Source organism: Dreissena polymorpha, chromosome 2, assembly GCF_020536995.1.
Source record: "Dreissena polymorpha isolate Duluth1 chromosome 2, UMN_Dpol_1.0, whole genome shotgun sequence".
In the NCBI taxonomy this organism is placed as follows: Eukaryota; Metazoa; Mollusca; class Bivalvia; order Myida; family Dreissenidae; genus Dreissena; species Dreissena polymorpha.
In genome coordinates this window covers 118,600,759-118,623,380 of record NC_068356.1, presented here as the reverse complement: position 1 = coordinate 118,623,380, position 22,622 = coordinate 118,600,759, and the positions used below count along the sequence as shown (strand labels likewise).

Genomic DNA, 22,622 nt, shown 5'->3' with positions numbered 1-22,622 from the left:
AAGAGAATAAAAATAAAATATCTCAGCCATTGTATTTTTCAAAACAGAAATTGTTTTGAAAGTTCCAGACTATTAGGTTGATATGAACAATTCTTTTTAATGAACTTCTAATTGAAGAATTTAAAGTAAAATATCTATGCGTGTAAATTTCAATATGAAAATTTAAGCACTTGATAGAGTTAACTCAATGATATATTTAATATAATTTTTTTTTTAGAAAAGAATAAATGAAATTCTTCACACTGTTTTCTTTGCAAGCAAAAAATAATTTTTGGGGAATGTTTAGATAAATAATGGGTATTTGTCTTCAGATACAAAATATGACTGTGGCAATGACCATGTATTTCTGTTAGAGTAAAAGCAGTTATCTGCAAATTCTCCAGAAAGCATTTTACATTGTGTACTAGATTATTGATGAGGATTGTGCCCGATATCTATTGTAGCCGCATAAAAGTGGAAGCCCCAATCTTATTGTAGTAGCGGCCGATTTTATTAACACTCCCATACCAGTAAGAAATAATGTGTAAGTAAGACTGTCTTCCATAAAAATATTTTTCATGCCCCACAAAATGTTTAAGCCCTGCTTCCTTTGAACCCGTCTTCTTATGCTTCTGAGAAAGTATTTGATTGCACATAAAGGTTATTGCACTAGTTTCCACTGGCAGAGTACCTCTGTAACAGAACCTCATGACATGAGTCGCACACTCTCACAGGCTTGGAAGATGATGGGTGAGGCATTTTGTTGTCTGAGCATTCGGCACAGAATATGTCGCCACAGTTTCGACAGTGATGCTGAAAAAAGGAAAGCTGTATATGCTTGGGGCAATAATATGAGTCCCATTCTGAGAAAACTGTGGCATAGTGCATGTGCGTAAAGTGTTGTCCCAGATTTGCCTGTGCAGTCCGCACCGCTAATCAGGGACGACACTTTCAGCTGTAATGACATTTTTCCATTTAAATGAAGTCTCTTCTTAGCAAAAATCCAATTTAGGCGGAAAATGTCTTCCCTGATTAGCCTGTGCGGACGCACATGCATTATGCCCAGTTTTCTCAGAACACGACTCATATTTATAGTTATAAAAATTTACTAAACAATAAATGTGTGTTAACAGTGATGGTGTAAAATCAGTTGTTTGCAGTAACTGTACTTAAAAATAAAACAAGGGACAAAATTGTCACAAAACCAGGTTTTCATTGTGAAAAAAATATCTGATAAAGGGAGAAAAACTCAAACTGAACTTTTGAAATGAAACAAACAAAATTACCCCCTTCGTAAGTTTTGTTTTTTAAAAAAATATATTTTAGGTGTGGCGACCTGACATTGGAGATATTGACGTGATTCTTTCGTGCGACACACCGTCCTATGATGGTGAACAAATGTGCCAATGATTTTAAAATTTCACAATGAATGACATAGTTATGGCCAGGACAAGCTCATTTATGGCCATTTTTGACCTTTAAACTCAAAGTGTGACCTTGACCTTGGAGATATCGACGTAATTATTTCGCGCGACACACCGTCCAATGATGGTGAACAAATGTGCCAAATGATTTTCAAATCTGACAATGAACGACATAGTTATGGCCCGGACAAGCTTGTTCCGCCAGCCCCGCCAGCAGCCAGCCAGCCCGCCAGCCAGCCAGCCAGCCCGCCCGCATCGCCAATCTAATAACCAGTTTTTTCCTTTGGAAAACCTGGTTAAAAAAATGGTTAAAAAGTTGGACCACTGTTAGTATGTTGCATGTTTGTGTCCAATAAAACAAGGTTTCAGTGAAAATTCACCCTAAGTATGGATTGAAATTTAAATTCAATATAATTACAGTATAAAACTAGAGCCCAACATCCCAACTTGAGATTTATTTACAGAATTGAAATTAAATTATCCAAATGTGTGTATCATTTCAAAATTGTATGTTGGTACATCGATTTTGGAACAAAAATTGCAAACTTCATGCAGAACTTCCTGTGATTTACATGATGCTTGTAAACTCTTTAAGCATATATTTCACAAATGAGTTAATACCATATAAATAATGTAGTGTTTCATATTCTTTTATCTAGCTTCATTGAATTGCAAGACTTAATATAATCCAAACAGTAATAAAATATGAGCCATGCCATGCAAAAATGGGTCTTATGCCATATGCATCCAGCGCAACTCAAGACAAGCCTACAAATCCCTGCAGTCTGGTCAGGAGCTACCATGTCTTTAATGAGAACATGGAACCTTAAGTGATGTTATAGCAGAAAGCATAGCTCCTGGCCAGACTGTGCAGGTTAAATTAGAACTAATATGCTGGACGCATATGGTATAAAACCCTTTTCCGCATGACGCGTGTCATATATTCATACATAAAGGTCAGTGTCTGACACACTTTTGTCGGCCCTGAAGGGTGGGGTTGTATACTTTTCTACATGCAAGAGAGAATGGTTTCACTCTGAGTTTGAAATGGGTGGGGAAAAGGGAGGGGAAATTTTCTTTTCTATATGCCACAGTTTCCACAGTGTGTAGGGGCAGTGTACCTTTCTGCATGCCAAACAAAATGGTTTTCTCATAAAACTTAAAGTAGCTAGAGAACTGGGCGTGTCAATTATCAGTTCAATGTACCTTTCTGCGCGCCACAGAGAATGGCTTCTCACACAGCTTGCAGTTGGTGGCGTCCTTGTCGCTGGCCCACATGGCCTCCTTGTTCATCTGCTGCATCTCCTTCATGCCCTCCATCTGCAGCTTGGAGCTGCATACCACAACAATCATACAGCAATTGTTTTATTTGAGCCTCATTCTGGGAAAACTGGGCTAAATGCAATGAATGTAAAGTGTTGTCCCTGATTAGCCTGTACTATTTTTTGTTTAAAGGAAGTCTCTTCTTAGTTTAGTTTAAACATGTTTATTTTAGCTCAATTACGTCAAAAGCCTCAGGCTTATAGAAACATGTCTTTGGGGCAGATCTAGAGAACGCTCTCCGATTGAGGATCGAACCCGTTACCTCCTGATCGCTAGGCGGATACCTTATCCTTTACGCCACAGTAAACAAGTCTCTTCTTAGCAAAAATCCAGTTTAAGTGAAGAGCACAGGTTAATCTAGGACGTCACTTTATGCACATGCATTAAGCCCAGTTTTCCCACAACAAGGCTCAAGGTGTATGGTAGAACAAGCGATGTGTTTGTGAAACACTATGTCCCCATACATTTGACCTTTGACCTTGAAGGATGACCTTGACCTTGACCATTCACCACTCACAATGTGCAGCTCCATGAGATACACATGCATACCAAATATCAAGTTGCTATCTTCAATATTGCAAAAGTGTACATTAAATTAGCGATTTTGACCCATATATTTTACCTTTGACCTTGATTCCTTGAAGAATGACCTTGACCTTTCAGCACTCAAAATGTGCAGCTCTATGAGATACACATGCATGTCAAATATGAAGTTTCTATCTTCAATATTGCAAAAATTATTGCAAATGTTAAAGTTTGCACAAACAAACACACAAACCAACCAACAAACCAACCAACAGACAGGGCAAAAACAATATGTCCCGCACTATAGTGGTGGGGGGCATAAAAAACAAACAAGCTAATATTGGCCAATAGATTCTTTATAATCCAGCATTAAGATGGCCTATAATGGATATACATTTAAGGGTTAAAACTAGAATAATTGTTGAGTCTATAGTGGTAACAAGGTTTGACTCATATTTGACCTGATGACCTTGTTTGAGGATGCATATGGCCCAGTTTCAAACTTATCATAGATGCAGTCAAGATAACAATTCTGAAAAGGGTTCTTCAATATTGAGTCATAAATGTTGTCTCTAGAGCAGTAACAAGGGAACAATGTTTGTTTAAGATTAGACATGGGGACATATTTTTTAGGGTTGCACATGCCATAGGGTAAAACTAGGCCTAGATGTTGTCAAGATAAACATTCTGACCAAGTTTAACATTATGACAAGTTTCATCAGGATTGAGTCATAATTTATTTTTTCATAATTTATTGTAATTAAGCGCTGCGCTTACAATAATTGAGATCTATTTACCAATAAAATGTCAAGTTGACACCTTGTATACTTGGCAAGATATGCAAACTAACTAAGGAAACTTGCTCTAAAAATATGGAATACATTGTTCTAGTGCACTGCAATTGCCATCAATGACATCTACTTGCCAAATAAGAGTCAGGTTTATACCTTGCATTATTTTCATGGTATGCTCTGTACAAAAGTTAAACTGAAATATTCAGCACAGAGAACAAACATACAAAGGGCCATTTTTCTGTACAAAATTCTCTCTACATAACCATCTACACATTTAAGTTTTTCAACAATAAGATATTGAGCGAGATGCACATATAAGTTAAAGAGGAGTTGAAGCTTCAAGCAACTACACTTATAAAGTGTAACAAGAGCACCACATAACGTGTGCCAACGCTCGGCTGCGGGTGCAGTTTTGAATAAATGAAAGCTTGTCAGATTATTATCTTTTTTAGGTAACAGTGACCTTGACCTTTGACCTAGTGACCCAAAAATGGCTGACAGACTGACCGACAGACAGAGCGCAAACCATAAGTCCCCTCCGGTTTCACCGATAGGGGACAATAAAACTCTTGATATATCAATAATTGCCTTGTCATATTTGGTAAAAAAATGTGACTTCTAGAATGTTTGCAAGGTTTTTCTTCCTATTAACCAATAAGTGACCAATTTTCGATGCCACATTTTAATCACAAAAGGGTAACCTACTCGCTGAGGTGTGAGCCGAGCTCTGTGAGTGTTCGCTCCTGCTCCTCACATTGAGTCTTCACCAGTTGGAACTGAGCCTGCAAGGTGGCATGCTCAGCCTCTAGCCTGCGCAGCTGCTGCTGCTCCCTCTGCAAGGCAGATGTGCGCTCCTTCTCCTTGTCCAGATTCTTCTGCAGGTTTGCACGCCACTCACGCTCTATACGCAGGTCTGTCTCTAATGATGTCCTACAGTGAATAGACAATACGCTATGGGATATAAAACCATGTCTTCTCATATATGAGGATTTTGCAAATATAAGTGAGAGTGTTTGAACATAATTAAAAGACTGGGTGTCAAATAATTAAATGCTAGCTTTTTAATAGGTACACACACTGTCAATTAAATCTCATAATAAGGTCAATTGAAGGACATAGAGGTATGGTTTCAGGTACCAGTAGGATATTTGTAAACTTTGCTTCATACCCTGGTCAGTTTCTAATGATTTGTACTTAAACATATAAGACTCATCCATTTACACTAGTTTTGATTAAAAAAATGTCAAAGGGTACTGGTACCACATTCAACAAGAATAACGTTGGATGCAGCCTGATGCTGCATTGATCAAACAAAGAGTGCTATGCAAGTCTGTCTATATTAGTATTAATTCAATGAGCATTTGTCAAAGTCAAAATAAGAGTCAAAGTTAAGGCCAATATGAGGTCAGGTCAATTGAGTGTGCTGATTAGAGCAATCAAAGCTTTTTAGTAAGTAGTATAGATGTTTAGCGAACGGTCAATTTGGCTTCATCAAGATCGTTTACCATCACAATTAATCTAAAGTATTTCAAGCTGAAGGTGGAAATGAAGGCAGATAATATGGGTGTGATGCGAGTGTTTTTTACATAACATCCATGAAAATGTCAAATATTTGTAGCAATCTGTATTGATGTTAAATGAAATGTCATTTTGGCCTTACCAAGTATTTGGACTTTCTGAATTAGGCTTATTCCAAAAGTAGGTCAATCTCAACCTCAAACTGAAGGCTAAAGTGAGATGATGGTGTTGTGTTGTTCATGTTTAAAAACATCATTCATGCAAGAATAAAAGCTTTGTTGAAAGAATTATTGATTTTGAGTGAATCAAAAGTAGGTGAATGTCTGGGGAACAATTACGTGAGGGTGATGAGGTAGTGTTGACAGTGTCAAAAATGTGTTGTAAGAATTAATGATGTTGTAGGAAACGTGTCATTTTGGATTAACCTCAGATGGACAGAAATATGGAGAGGCCAATCACTATAGGCCTCTTGGTGAAGATGCCACGGGCATGAAACGCCCTGGAAAACATTTGAGCAAATAGGTACAAAAGAAAAAAAAAATATCCTGATTCTTATCAAAGGCATAATGACATCTAATTAGGGCGATGATATTTATCATAATAATGTGATTAGTTTTTAAGTGATATATAATCTTACTGATGAAAACTTTTGTGGTAAAGATTTCCGAAATCCATCCTATGTCCCAGTTTTATATGATGGGCCACAAATTTGACATTGAGCGATAAAATACAGTCCTGGTTCATGTGTGCCAATGTTTTCTCAATGGGATGAAGTATTGTGCCATATAAATTGAAAATACAGTGAAACCCATTGGAAACCAAACCCTGAGGAAACCAAACCCAAATGTCTTTGTTTCTCGCAAGTTTTTGTTATTTTATAAATTTTTCGACTACATACAACCAAATAAAAAAATTGAACGCTTTATTAGCCAAATATCAAATTATTTTATCTGGAAAGTGGTCTTATTCAATCTTATAAGACCTAAACAAACAAAAAGTGTCAAGTGTTATTTCAATGTACCACATAGGCAGGAATCATAACCAAATGATTGCGGAAGTATCCAAAGGACAAACTGTCTGGCATTGGTCCAATATGCCATCAGAAAGGGGTTGAAGATAACAAAAGTTGCAAATAATGATATAATAAAATTACATCAATTGTGCAAGTTAATTAAAAATTAGAGAAAAATAAAATCCATATCACTGAGTGATAATGCCCATTTTTGCATATTTTTTTCATAACTAGTGTTTTTGGAGCACTCTTGTAAACATGTTAGTTCACTGGTTATCTAGTTGTAATGAATAAACTTTGCAAGACTGTGAAGTCTCTATTGTTATAGTGGTCCTGTACATCAATCCAATCCATATCTCAATCCATATTCAGTTATATTTTGGACAATAATATTAACCACATTTCTATTTACGTAAATACATGTAACACAACATTATATGCAATTAGTGCATTTAGGAAAGATGGTAAAGCAATGTTATCTTTAGTTCCATAATTTAAATGAGTGAACTCTTTTAATTGCCCTTTGAAAAACCTCCATAATTATGTTTTTTAGCCTTTCAATAATCTCCATAATTATTTTTTAAGTATATTAGTTAGTTACGGACTAAATTTCTCCAAAAAGACAAAAACATTCTCATGAGGGACTACAAAAATATATTATATTTTTATTTCATCACAAAGCAATAAGTCACTTGTTTTCCGTAGAAAATCATCTGTCTGGGAAATTGAAACACCTAGTTCCATGTAGCATTCCCACAGAACGCTGACGCTAGTTATAAGGCAATACATATCACTTCCAGATAGCAAACACAATTTGGTTTCTATTTCCTATTTTCTTGGCTTGCATTTGTAACTTTGCAGACATGTTTTACATTCTAATGTGATACCAAAAAAAGATGAAGATAGTAGACATAATAAACATGCCTACTAGAAGATGAAAGATTTTGATGATAACAAATTAAGTTCCAAATAAAGTTAAACCAGAAAAAGGCAGGGGAGCCATTCACTCCATCCCATCCTTAGATGAGAAGTAATTCACACTGTAAAATAACACTATTTAATCATAACATACATAACTACTATATAATTATACAGCAAATCATATCACCTTATCCACTTAACAGCTTCTTAAAAACATTTTGAACACTGCACACCTGATATCATAAAACCATTCAGGGATTGTCACGACTGTAAAAATATTGTAAGAACCAAGAAAAAACAAGAGCACCGCCTTGCGGGTGCAGACTGCTTATCTAATTTTTTTTTAAAGGTGTTTGGACCTTTCTCAATTTCAAACACAAAGGAGGGAGGGGTGGAGTTGAGAGGGGTGTAAAATGTGGGGGTGTGGTCATTCATTACATTATCTTCCAAAAATGCAAAAAAATGAAAAAAAAAAAAATATTTTTTTTTGGGGGGGGGGGTGGTTCTTGGGTGGGATGGTTGGACAGTTTTTCAAAACTAAAATGGGGTGGGATGGGGGGGATTCGGGGGGGGGGGGGGGGGGGGGTGGAGTCTATTGTGGAATGTCAGGTAAGAGTTGTTTTGTCAAAGTATCAATCAAATTTAATCATAATTAAAGAAGTTATTGCAATTTAAGCAACATTTAATAATTTGACCTTGAGAGTCAAGGTCATTCAAAGGTCAAGGTAAAATTCAACTTGCCAGGTACAGTACCCTCATGATAGCATGAAAGTATTTGAAGTTTGAAAGCAATAGCCTTGATACTTTAGAAGTAAAGTGGATATAAACACAAAATGTAACCATATATTCAAAGTTACTAAGTCAAAAAAGGGCCATAATTCCGTAAAAATGACAACCAGAGTTATGCAACTTGTCCTTTACTGTCCCCTTATGATAGTTTGCGAGTGTTCCAAGTATGAAAGCAATATCTATGATACTTTAGGGGTAAAGTGGACCAAAACACAAAACTTAACCAAATTTTCAAGTATAAAGGGCCCATAATTCCGTCAAAATGCCAGTAAGAGTAACATAACTTTGCCTGCACAGTCCCCTTATGATAGTTAGTAAGTGTTGCAAGTATGAAAGCAATAGCTTTGGTTATTAAGGAATAAAATGGACCTAAACACAAAACTTAACCAACATTTTCAATTTTCTAAGTATAAAAAGGGCACATAATTCTGTCAAAAAGCAAGCCAGAGTTATCTAACTTTGCCTGCCCAGTCCCCTCATGATAGTAAGTAAGTGTACCAAGTTTGAATGCAATAGCATTGATACTTTATGAGAAAAGTGGACCTAAACGCAAAACTTAACCAGACGCCCACGCCAAGGTGATGACAATAGCTCATAATTTTTTTTCAAAAAAAGATGAGCTAATAAAATGATTAAAGCAGTGTAGATTTTCATCATCCAAGATCCAATGCCCCCTCATTTTCAAATAAAGTACAGTAAATTGTCCACATGCAATTATGTCTCTCACAGATTGGTACCCTATAAATTTTCGAATTCGTGGTGTGTGTGTCAAAGGTGTTTGGCTAGTGATCTGGCGGTCCTAAGTTCAATCTCATTTCTGGAAGTTTTCAATATATTTTCTTACAAAAATCAAATACTGGTTTTATGCAGGAAAAAAGGAGACTACTGGTTAACTTTTTTTATGCAATAAAGGTGAAATAAAAAGGTTCACTCCTTATTTGACTCTTTTGACACATTATTTGCTCTGATCTGTGCACATGTTTGCTCTGATCTGTGCTCAGTTTTTTTACTTATTTGCTCTGATCTCTACTCACCTCCATAATTTCTCTGAACTGTCCTAACCTCTTCGACTCCATGTTTGATCTGATCTGTACTCATCTCTTTGACTCCTTATTTACTCTGATCTGTACTAACCTCTTTGTCTCCTTAATTGTTTTGATCTGTACTCAACTATTTGACTCTTTATTTGCTATGATACGTACTCAACTATTTGACTCTTCATTTGCTATGATCTGTACTCAACTATTTGACTCTATTTTTGCTATGATCTGTACTCAAGTATTTGACTCTTTTATTTGCTATGATCTGTACTCATCTCTTTGACTCTTTACTTGCTCTGACCTGTACTTGCCTTTATGAATTTATTTGGCTCTGATCTGTACTCACCTCTTTGATTCCTTATCAGCCATGATCTGTCCCAATTTGCGGGCTGTCTCTTCTGCTGCTGCCTTGTCACTCTCACACTTCTTCAGTCTGCAATTACACCAACGCAACCCTTTATTGACTGCCATGTTAAACTGTCATACACAGGCACATACTATTGGATAAAGTTACACTGTAATGGTTAAGTCATTGGGTCAAATGAAATCAAATTCATACAAAACTATAAGATTTTTAACTATTTAAACACGAATTGGGCATTAAGTTCATAACTTGCATTTATATTTTAAATGCATGTAAGTAAGTAAATTCTGTAGCTTGTTAAACAAGAGGGCCAAGATGGCCCTAGTTCACTCACCTGAGAGGAGTCGGTTCATTCAATCTTTACCAACGTCAAACTTGACCTAGATATTGTCCAGACAAACATCCTGGTCAAGTTTAATCATTATTGAACCAAAACTCTGGCATATGAAGTGATTTGGTTTTTGTAAGATTTGACCTTGTGACCTATATTTTGAGTTGACCCCCCCTTACCAAACATCAAACTTTGCTTACAAAAATAAATATTATGACCAAGATTTATAAAATCTGAAACAAAATTATGACCTCTAGAGAGTTTACAAGGATTTTGTATAATATAATGAAAATTTTGACAATCTAAAGGCAATAATTATGACATTAATTATGTGATATATATATATAACCAATCTTTTCACCAAGTTTCATGATGATTGGGCAAAAAATGTGACTTCTAGAGTGTTCACAAGCTTTTCTACTATATAAATATGAGAAAACTGCCCCCCCCCCCCCCCGGCAGCCATGTTATTCAACTGACCGGAACCATTTTCGAACTCAACTCTCATATCAAGGAAACAAATGTTCTGACCAAATTTCATGAAAATTTGGCCAAAAATGTGACTTCTAGAGTGTTCACATGTTTTCACAATATACATATAGAGAAAAATGCTCTGCCCACTGGCGGCCATGTTTTTTCACCGATCTGGACCATTTTCGAACTCGTCCAAGATATCAATAAAACCAATGTTTTGACCAGCTTTCATGATGATTGGGCAAAAATTGTGACTTCTAGAGTGTTTACAAGGTTTCTCTAAAGCCAAATAAGGAAAAACTGCCCCCCCCCCCCGGCAGCCATATTATTCAACTGACCGGAACCATTTTCGAACTCAACTCTCATATCAAGGAAACAAATGTTCTGACCAAATTTCATGAAAATTGGGCCAAAAATGTGAATTCTAGAGTGTTCACATGTTTTCACTATATACATATAGAGAAAAATGCCCCGCCCACTGGCGGCCATGTTTTTTCACCAATCTGGACCATTTTCGAACTCCTCTGAGATATCAATAAAACCAATGTTTTGACCAACTTTCATGATGATTGGGCAAAAATTGTGACTTCTAGAGTGTTTACAAGGTTTCTCTATAGCCAAATAAGGAAAACTGCCCCGCCCACTGGCAGCCAAGTTTTTCAACGGACCGGAACCACTTTTGAACTCAACCAACATATCATTAAGACAAACATTTTGACATAGTTACATTAAGATTGGGCATGAAATGTGACTTCTACGGTGTTTACAAGTTTTTTCTTTTTTTTGACCTAGTGACCTAGTTTTTGACACAGCACAACCTAGTTTCGAACTCGACCGAGATTTCATTGGGAGAAAGCTTCTGACCAAGTTTCATGAAGATCGGACAAAAAATGTGGCCTCTAGAGTGTTTAGAAACAAATGTGGATGGACGGACGGACGACGGACAGACGACGGACAAAGACCAGTCACAAAAGCTCACCTAAGCAATCAGGTGAGCTAAAAAGGAAAAGACATAGGTATCCACACAAAAGTATCCACAACAAATCACATACTTTTTTTCATTATCCTTCAGTGCTGCCATCAAAGAGTTTGTCTTCTCTTCCAGAGTCCTAACCATCTCTGTCTTGTGTTTGAGGGACGTATCACATTGCTGAAACATAACATCACTATTAACAAGATATCACAAGGCTATAACATAACAGGACACTGTGGTATAAGCTATAGCATCACAGGACACTGCAGTGTAAGCTATCGCATCACAGGACACTATGGTATGAGCTATAGCCTCACAGGACACTGTGGTATGAGCTATAGCATCACAGGACACTGTGGTATGAGCTATAGCATCACAGGACACTGTGGTATGAGCTATAGCATCACAGGACACTATGGTATGAGCTATAGCATCACAAGATACTGTGGTATGAGCTATAGCATCACAAGACACTGTGGTATGAGCTATAGCATCACAAGACACTGTGGAATGAGCTATAGCATCACAGGACACTATGGTATGAGCTATAGCATCACAGGACACTGTGGTATGAGCTATAGCATCACAGGACACTGTGGTATGAGCTATAGCATCACAGGACACTGTGGTATGAGCTATAGCATCACAGGACACTGTGGTATGAGCTATAGCATCACAAGACACTGTGGTATGAGCTATAGCATCACAGGACACTGTGGTATGAGCTATAGCATCACAGGACAACCCCGATCATAAACCCCACATTGACTGTCCTGTGCTTTACTAACTGAGATACTGGGCAAGGCTACATAGTGGACTCATAAACTCCAGATTGACTGTCCTGTGCTTTACTAACTGTGATACAGGTCCAGGCTACATAGTTGACTCATAAACCCCAGATTGACTTTAATGTGCTTTTCTAACTGAGATACTGGGCAAGGCTACATAGTGATCTCATAAACCCCATATTAGCTATCCTGTTCTTTGCTTACCGAGATACTGGGCCAGGCTACATAGTGGACTAATTAACCCCAGATTAACTGTCCTGTGCTTTATTAACTGAGATACTGGGCAAGGCTACATAGTGGACTCATAAACCCCAGATTGACTGTCCTGTGCTTTACTAACTGTGATACTGGGCCAGGCTATATAGTTGACTCATAAACCCCAGATTGACTGTCCTGTGCTTTACTAACTGAGATTATGGGCCACGCTACATAGTTGACTCATAAACCCCAGATTGACTTTCCTGTGCTTCACTAATTGAGATACTGGGCAAGGCTACATACAGGACTCATAAACCCCAGATTGACTGTCCTGTGCTTTACTAACTGAGATACTGGGCCAGGTCACATGATAGTGAACTCATAAACCCCAGATTGACTGTCCTGTGCTTTACTAATTGAAATAATTGGCCAGGCTACATAATGAACTCATAAACCTTAGATTGACTGTCCTGTGCTTTACTTACTGAGATACTAGGCCAGGCTATATAGTGGACTCATAAACCCCAGATGTCCTGTGCTTTTCTAACTGATATTCTGAGTGAAGCTACATAAAGGACTCATAAACCCCAGAGAGACTGTCCTGTGCTTTATTTACTGAGATTCTGGGCCAGTCTACATAGTGGACTCATAAACCCTAGATTGACTGTCCTGTGCTTTATTTACTGAGATACTGGGCCAAGATACATAAAGGACGCATAAATCCCAGATAGACTGTCCTGTGCTTTACTTACTGCGATACTGGGCCAGTCTACATAGTGGACTCATAAACCCCAGATTTACTTTCCTGTTCTTTACTAACCGAGATACTGGGCCAGCCTATATAGTGGAGGCATAAACCCCAGATAGACTATCCTGTGCTTTACTTTATGCAATACTGGGCCAGACTTCATAGTGGACTCATAACACCCAGATTGACTTTCATGTGCTTTACTTATTGAGATACTGGGCCAGGCTACATAGTGAACTCATAAACCCCAGATTGACTGTCTTGTGCTTTACTTACTGAGATACTAGCCAAGGCTACATAGTGGACCAATAAACCCCCGATTGACTGTTCTGTGCTTTACTTACTGAGATACTGGGCCTGGCTACATAGTGGACTCATAAACCCCAGATAGACTGCCCTGTGCTTTACTTACTGAGATAATGGGCCAGGCTAGATAGTGGACTCATAAACTCCAGATTGACTGTCCTGTGCTTTACTTACTGAGATACTGGGCCAGGCTACATAGTGGACTCATAAACCCCAGATTGACTGCCCTGTGCTTTACTTACTGAGATACTGGGCCAGGCTAGATAGTGGACTCATAAACCCCAGATATACTGTCATGTGCTTTACTAACTGAGATTCTGGGCCAGGCTACATAGTGGACTCATAAACCCCAGATATTCTGTCCTGTGCTTTACTAACTGAGATTCTGGGCCAGGCTACATAGTGGACTCATAAACCCCAGTATGACTGTCCTATGTTTGATTTACTGATATACCGTTCCAAGCTACATAGTGGACTCATAAACCCCAGTATGACTGTCCTATGTTTGATTTACTGATATACCGTTCCAAGCTACATAGTGGACTCATAAACCCCAGATTGACTGTCCTATGTTTTACTTACTGAGATATTTTGGGAGGCTTAATAGTGGACTCATAAGCCCCAGGTTTAATGTCCTGTGCTTCACTTACTGAGATACTGGTCCAGGCTTCACAGTGAACTCATAAACCCCAGATTTAATGTCCTGCGCTTTACAAACAGAGATTCGGGACCAAGCTTCATAAAGGACAAATTAACGCCAGATAGACTGTCCTGTTCTTTACTAACAGAGATACTGGGCCAGTCTAAATAGTGGACTCATAAATCCCAGATTGACTGTCCTCTTAATACTAACTAAGATACTGGGCGAGACTACACAGTGAACTCATAAACCCAAGATTGACGACTGTCCTGTGCTTTACTTACTTAGATAAGGGGCCATACTACATAGTGAACTCCACTACATGAATAATAAGAAGTAAAACAAATGTAAGGGTTCAATCCCCTTAGATCACCCAAAGCACTAAGTGCTGGTTCTACCCAGGATACAGACTCAATAGCGTTTCTATAAGCCCTTGGCTTTAGATGCAATTGTGCTACAATAAATAGGTGTAAATTAAAATAAAAAGGATAACATGAAACTCCCAGTGAGTAAGTAAGATACATTACTCTTATAATCATGATTATTAACAGACAAACAAAACAATCATTCTCTGGGTACACATTTGATAAACATTTATCAACCATGTCTGCACGTACTTAAAGAGCATATCTCATGATTAGTTTGGCAGTGTTTTGGGGGAGGCCCTGATTCCATCCAGATAAGAGAACCATCCTTCAAGACAATGCTATGTCCTCGGGATGCAACATAAATCAACGATCGTGTATATTTTAACCTTGTATTTATATGGTCCTAAAATTCCCACTGGGCAAAGGATTGACGTGGCAATTTCCAGGAACATATTAAACAATGAACAAAGCAGATGGTATTGTTGGAGGGTGAGGTACTGTGGAAATATATTGTTTGGAATACACTATATAAGACCAGCTGTCCGGATGGAGGCACCAATGAGATACAACAAACATTTGCCACACTCACAGGTTTTCTTATTAATATTAATAGCATAAAACAAATATAATAAAACTCAACTTAAAGGACGACAGAGAAGTAAAATTATTTTGTGTTTTTTTTATTGGGACAAACTAAGGAGGTATGTATGATATGGCAGGTGTATTTTTTCATATATTTTTTTGGTTTATAATTCTAAGGTATTGATGATTTTAATATCAAATAACCAAAATGATATATAAACATAAAATTGTGCTCCTTTCATTTTTCAATTGCTTTATAATACAAAGTATAAAATAAAAGTTATTTTTAACACAAAACAACTATGACAATATTATTTGATTTGTTAATTTTAACAAAATGATAAAACATAATTCAACAAACAACAACATTGGTATTTAATCTGGTGTAAATTATACAGAATTCATACCATACATGTTAGCAAATATTTCATGTTTTTAAGCATTGAAAAAAACTAAAAATATTTTTATTAGACGGTGTAATAAAGGAAATGTTTAAAACTTTGTCTTTGTAGTTAAGGTGTTGCCATACCAAGAGTTTAAAAAAAGCTTGATTTTTTTAGATTATCTCTACTTAAACGATCATCATTAATATGCATAACAGGAGCTTTGTCACAACACAGCAATCCTATACTTCATCAATGTTGTTGGAGTAAGTAATAAAAGACGATATCATAAAGTTTAATCAACCAAGCTTACGTACATGTTGAGTTGTCGCAAAATCCAGACTTGTGTTTGCACTTCTTATTGTGACCATAGCAACCACAAGTTTTTGTCCAAAAAAACACTAAAATAACCTGCATATTTGTTATATGGCCGGCCTTCTATCCACATACCAAGTTTGTCCAACCTAGCTTAAGTACTTTTTTTTTTGTTAAAGGATCCACATTGATCAGACAGTTTCCACTTATTTCTGAAACTATAACATCAATTTTTGTCTAATGAAAAAAGCAATTGCAATAACATGCATATTCCTTATATGGTCTTCTATCCTTATACCCAGTTTAATCAACATAGCTTTACCAATTTTGTAGTAAAGGCAGGATAAAACTTTTCTGACTCTGACAGATGTCACTTTTTCCTGTATCGGCATATCAGCCTTGCTTAAATACTTTTTGAGTAATGGCACAATATGCTGATTTTTGGACAGTATTCATTTATTTCTGTAACAATAGCAACCAAAATGTTTGTTTAATGAAATAAATTAAAAATATGCACGGCCCTAAATCCACAATCCATTTTCATGAACTTAGCTTAATAATTGTCTGCGTTATTGGAGGATCATGATTTGTACAGACATACAGTCAGTCGGACTGAAGTATTGACTGGGGTAAAAGTAGTGCCCTACAATGAAACTAGCATGGGACGTGTAACATTGAACTATCTAGATATTATTTAATTCTTTTATCACACTATTCCTTAATATGAAGTAACACAATTTACTTTAAAAAAAAACCACAAACAAAAAAAACTGACAATAAATTTCTTGCATAATTCTCAAGTACAATTATATAAAAAAAATTGTTAAATACAATAAAATGTGACTTCTTAATGCATGAATTGTTTACATTTAAATGTTTTTGTTTTGTTTTTTTTTTGGAAATAAAAAAATGTCAAAAAACTGTAAAATTAAATCACTGCTTTCTAATTATGAAAAGACAAATTGTGCTCTCAAATATTTGAAGTAATTTGATAAAATAACATAATGTTGGCATCTTGGTGAAATTCTACATGGTCTTATTTAATAATCAACTCTGTTAAGTGAAAATTGAATTTAATGTACCATATTAATTCTAAGTTTTCGGACGGTCTTAATTTTCCGACACCCCCTTTTCTGGCCAAAATAATTATTTTTCCTGAGTCTTAATTTTCAGGTATACCAGTTTTCATCCATAATTAATTACTCTTAGTATACTTAAATGTACCTCGGGTACGGAAAATATGCTAACACATACCTGGCCAATTTAGACTGTACCCGAGTTTAGTTTCGGTAAAAAATCTGATGTCGTAAAAATGCGCTACGGAATACGAAAAACAACAGTCTCTTCAACTACACATAATTATAATATGGAAGAGTATAACAAATTAGTCATAAAAGTCTGCATTCACAATTTTTATAAATAGATTCCATACATGACAAACAGTATTATACTAATTTTCTTTTTCTACCAAAGAATACCACCATGACAAATACATTTCAGTGATCATTTACCATTTAAAAGAATAATAACATCAAGGCTTGGCAAACTATGGTGTCATTAAGGTGACTTGCAAAGGACATTGCTGTGTAGGAAGGTGGTTAATTATTTAATAACAGCACACATGCTTACTTTCCCAGATGGAAACCTGATAGTCATATCTTTTTCACATAAAAATGTGACAAAATATAGCTTTTTATCACATTGGTAAGGATGATCAATCGTCCTGTAAGCAATAACAGAGGCATGCACTCTCTACATATCAAATGATGGCACTTAAATTCACTCATCATAGATATTGCATGCACACAAACTTTATGAGCTACTCTTGAACACATGATCATTATAAAAACAAACTAAAAAGCTTGTTCTGAAAAAAAAGCCATCACATCATAGGCTAGTTTGAAATGATGTTTGGTTCTGTTGCAAATTTAACTGTGGAAGCGTGAAAGGGCAGGTTTGACAGACACATCTCCAGTTTCAAATATGACATAGGAGAAAGAATGAAGCACCAGGCATGGATTTCTCAACTAATTAACAGCAACGTTCAGTAATTTATTCATGAAAACAAGCTGCTACATTACCTCTAAAAAGCCAATATTTGTATAAAAAGCTGTGAATAAAATGAAACCTGGTTTCTAGAAGTGTCAACATCTAATCAACCTGTCACAAGAAATAACTGGCAAAGCTCATTGCTTGTAATCATATCCATGAAAACTGGGTTCTATATAATATGGCATCCTCTTGTTTCCTATGCACATTTTCATTTGGGAACACACATATGGAAATATTATTCACAGAGACAACAGTTACTGGACATTAAAGTTTGTACATTTTGTTTATTAGACTTTTTTCTTGTCCATTTTCAGCATTTCTCAACAGGGTATTAAGTCATTTTGTATTTCTTGTATCACCATATAGCAATTCACACAAAATATTCTTAAATAAAATACTGTGTTTGGTTCTATTAAATACAGACGTCTTTTTTTAATTCAGCAATATATTAAATGGCTTTCTTCAAATATAAAATCATGTAAAGCTACAAAATCTACTCAAAATTTCAGAAACTATAAGATCATGGTGACACAACTCACAACGCTGGTAGGCCTTGCGGTTGTCATGGTGATTATTGGTTCCCACAATGCCCTGGGCCAGAGTTACCACTTCAGCAATGGCTGGAACCCAGGCAAGAGATCATCAGTGTTAGAGGTCTGCCATTTTAGGACAGAAGTACAGAATCTAGTCTTCAAATTAATTGAGGTATGTGTCATGTTATGTGTGTTTTTGTATGTCTATTACCGGGTATGTTGAGAACACCCTTAAAATGTGTTTAAGAAAGCCGTCAGATTAATTTTTAAATGATGAAACTGACAAACAAAAACAATTTTGAAACAAAATAATAAAATAATGTGTAATAAATGATATTTAACTTATTCTTTTTATACCTTATGATGTGACATTACTGCAAACTTAAAAAAACAACATATTTTGAAAAAAAAAGAGTAAACAAAACCATTTAAGGTGTAACTTTTTTAAATATGTTGCATTTTTTAGGATGAGGTGATGCGAATGGTAACTGACCCAGCATGTTATAGTGGAGTGTCACCGCTCAGTGGAGTGTCACCACTCAAAAGTCTCGTAAGTGAAAGTTCTTTTGTAAGAGGAATACTATTAGGTTATTTAACATTATTGTGAATAATATGATGACATATTTGGCTGAGAACACAGGGAACATACTGGACAATTAGCTAAGAAAATCGTATCTGTATTTTAGCTGTGTACAAATACATATTAACAGCAGTACTGTACAAATGCTGTAAAATAATCCTTTTAAAATTAAGCTACTATTGTTGTATTTGCTATATTACAGTGGAATTAAAAAGTCTTCAAACGATTCAACACTGGTACATAATTATATAAATAATATTATTTGAGAGTCTTCAACAGGATTAACAACTTTCCATTCAAGTGAAAGGGGTCTTTAATAATCATTTCAGATATGAAGCAAGCTAAATGCATATGCGTTTCGTATCATCCCACATTAGCATTTGCAATCTGCATGACACTTTTAACTTTAAATGAATTAAGCACTGAATGAAAATTCAGTCTGGGCGGAAAGATCAGCAAGTGCAGACTGCACAGGCTTATAGGAAACGACACTTTCTGTACATGCATAGAGAGACCTTTTTCCAGAAAGTCTATAGATTATTTTTATTTTTTCCACTGACTAGTTTCATCATAAAAATTTGACGCATATATACCTATGATGTCACATATATCATAATGATCAGTATCATTACTACTTAAGTATTTTAGTGCATTCTATGATTACATGCATCAAAAAAGGATGAATTTGAAAGAAGCAACAGTGTTTATTTGTAAAAAAAACATGTAACCACCATAATTCTATTGAAATGGTAATTTGTGTCTTCCATATTTTAATAATGTTATTATCAACATATTTCATGTATTATTTTTTATACCTATTTACTATTTTTGTCTAACTCTATTCATTATGACAAAACTTGATTAGTTTTCTTTGAATATTTTGTTAATCACAAGTTGAAATAATATATAATAATATCATCCCAGAATGTGTGATGTTTTAACAAGATTTAACTGACCTTTCAAAACAGCAAGTTCAATATATTTGAATACTGATACATGTAACATGCATGCTATTGGTAGTGTTTCAGTTAGTGGACTCTATATGTTTTTTACATGCATTTTCAGTTGAAGAAAGATATTGAATATTCACCCATAGATGAAAAGAAATGATCGCCATCATGACAAACGTTTGTCATACCAGATGTTCACATTCAACGTACAACTCTATGACTTAAAGCCTTACCAGAAAAGTGGACAAGTGTATTCAAATCCATCAAGACTAACATTTCTGTTTGAATCATTATGAACAACACCTTCATATTGAATACCATGACTATAAAAACTATTTTACATATCAGTTTTCTTGTATCACTGTTAGATTTTTAATACCAGCAAGTTGTTCTGCTTAGATTAACCGAAAAATATATAGTAAGGTAGAACTTTATATGATCCAAACAATGTTTCATTTTATAACAATTGATTTCTGATGTAAAAGAAAGAAAATTATGAAATTAAACTAGTCACTGACTTGTATATGCTAGCATATATATCAGTAAACATAAAGCTTTCTTTTATACCTAATGATAAAATATGACATTTCTGCAGTGAAATAACAGCAGTGAAAATAACAAATTGTTATTTTCACCGATGAAAAGAACAAATTTTCGGAACTCCTTTTCTATTTTTAGATTATCATAAATAATTATATATATATTTTCTATGTTCACGAGTGAATAAAAATCGACATACCACCGAATCCAACACATTTACTTTTTATTTTATGCTTAAATTCACCGTTTATTTACATTGTAAAAGAGTTTTAACTGGAAATTCCGCTGGTATAATGACGTCATTTTGTCATACTAATGACGTCATTTTGTGCTTTGAAATGTATTGAGGCACGCCACGGCAGAAACTCAGAGAAAGGGTAACTTTTCAGCGAAAGGGAAACAGCTGTTTATTTTTTTCTTGAAAAAGGGGCATAAAAGAAACAGAAAATTTGTTCATGTCAGTGTAAGATCGTTTGTTAATTCACTCGTGATCATAGAAAAATAATATTTTCCCTCGTGGCTGCGCCACTCGTGAAAATATAATTTCTATGATCACTCGTGAAATAACAATCGATCTTACACTGACATGAACAAATATCCTCTATATATTATATGCCACCTCTATGGAGAATCTAATAAATTGTATGCATTAACTAAACTACCAATAGTCAGGGCTTATGATTTATGGGATAGTCTTATAATTGAAGGCTGTGACACAAAATTAATTGATTCCTGTTAAAAATATATTTCAGTTTTAGTTCTAGGTAAGAAAAGCAAACTACATGTGCAAAATTAAACTTAAGATGCTTGTGTATTTTAAACACAAGAGATAATATTATTTTGAAATGACCATACTATAATGACATAAACATATCAAAACATATGTGTTTTACAACCAATCAAGCAAAAAAAATATTCGAACTTCCTATAAAAATTGTATTTGTGTACAGACATGTTCAACCAATTTAAACTGTCACTTGAAGAAGTTGTCTGGAGAGCCAAATAACTGGTCAGCAGGCCTGCAAGGTGCACTTTTCTGTATGTCAATATACATATTTGCATTTAGCAAATAAAAATATCAGCAAGAAATAAAATTAGTTGACAAAAAAGTCTTTATTTGTCAAGCACATCATCAAAAACATCTGAACATTATTTAGATAATACTATTTTGAGCATGAGAAACGTGTCAATGTATGATTGTGTAGAATAATATAACATTAAAAAGAGTGGTCCAAAATCAACATTTGTAATTACATTTTGGCAATTCGGATAAATGTTTGCATACAACACTAAATTATGAAAAAAACAAGAGCTGTCTCCATAGGATGACATATATATATGCCCCTGATAAACGCTTTGATATATTATTTTTAAGTTATGAGCATTTTTCAAAACCTAAACGCAGATTTCGAAACCTAAACGCGGACCCTAAGTTCAAGGGAAAGGTCAAAGGGGTCAAAATTTGTGTGCGTATGGAAAGGCCTTGTCCATATACGCATGCATACCAAATATGAAGGTTACATCTGAAGCCACATAGAAGTTATGAGCATTTTTCAAAACCTAAACGCAAAGTGTGACGGACAGACAGTGTGATCACTATATGCCCTCCTTCGGGAGCATATAAATCATACATTATTTTCGAGGTAAATCTATTCGGTTGTTGACTGAATACCACCAAACTTGTTGATAGTAAATGTGATTACGTCAAAAAGTCTCTTGATTGTCTTTATTTAAGCAACCTTTTCATGGATTTTGGCAAGTTTTGAAGTACATGTATGTCATAAATTGCTTTAAGTTGCTTAAGGTAATCATTGGAAAATGCTGATATAACGGTGCATGTATTTTATTCCTTATATAAGCAATCCTCATTTAATGTCACAAAATATAATTATAACAACAGAATTTTCAAAACTATACAATTTCTGCGTTTGTAACGCTTTATTATTTTCAGGTTTGAAATTGTCAAAAGATGCATATAAAAGATATTTTAAAGCATGGTAAATGTTCAGAATTACTGTTTACTAGAAAAAAACACACATCTACAATTAAAATTTGCCAATCTGAAACAATGTTTTTTTTAATATTTTCAATTTATCAAAACATGAATTGGTCCCTTAGGGAAAGCAGCAGAAGTCCATAATTAATGATAAATTAAAATAATAAACTATTTTC

The 22,622-nt window shown here is 35.3% G+C and overlaps 2 protein-coding genes across 5 annotated transcripts in view; one reads left to right on the top strand and one right to left on the bottom strand.

The window, feature by feature from the left end:
- Window positions 1-466: 466 nt before the first annotated feature.
- Window positions 467-22,622, bottom strand: part of LOC127868685 (RUN and FYVE domain-containing protein 2-like) — a 60,119-nt gene continuing 37,963 nt past the window's right edge. For 3 of the 4 annotated variants that reach the window (XM_052410626.1, XM_052410629.1, XM_052410627.1), the window contains 5 exons: window positions 11,547-11,644; window positions 9,672-9,758; window positions 4,751-4,975; window positions 2,610-2,736; window positions 467-792 (listed from right to left, as the gene is read on the bottom strand). In XM_052410626.1, the coding sequence (XP_052266586.1) occupies window positions 649-792; window positions 2,610-2,736; window positions 4,751-4,975; window positions 9,672-9,758; window positions 11,547-11,644 (681 nt within the window). In that variant the 3' untranslated portion in view covers window positions 467-648. Of the gene's footprint in view, window positions 793-2,609; window positions 2,799-4,750; window positions 4,976-9,671; window positions 9,759-11,546; window positions 11,645-22,622 lie in introns of those variants that run through there. The other variant, XM_052410628.1, reaches the window with a different exon arrangement.
- LOC127868717 (prepro-gonadotropin-releasing hormone-like protein) lies at window positions 15,083-20,656 on the top strand. The gene is made up of 4 exons (XM_052410725.1): window positions 15,083-15,216; window positions 18,357-18,552; window positions 18,847-18,930; window positions 20,026-20,656. Exons 2-4 carry the CDS (start codon window positions 18,370-18,372, stop codon window positions 20,068-20,070), a joined length of 312 nt encoding a protein of 103 aa, XP_052266685.1. The 5' UTR covers window positions 15,083-15,216; window positions 18,357-18,369; the 3' UTR covers window positions 20,071-20,656.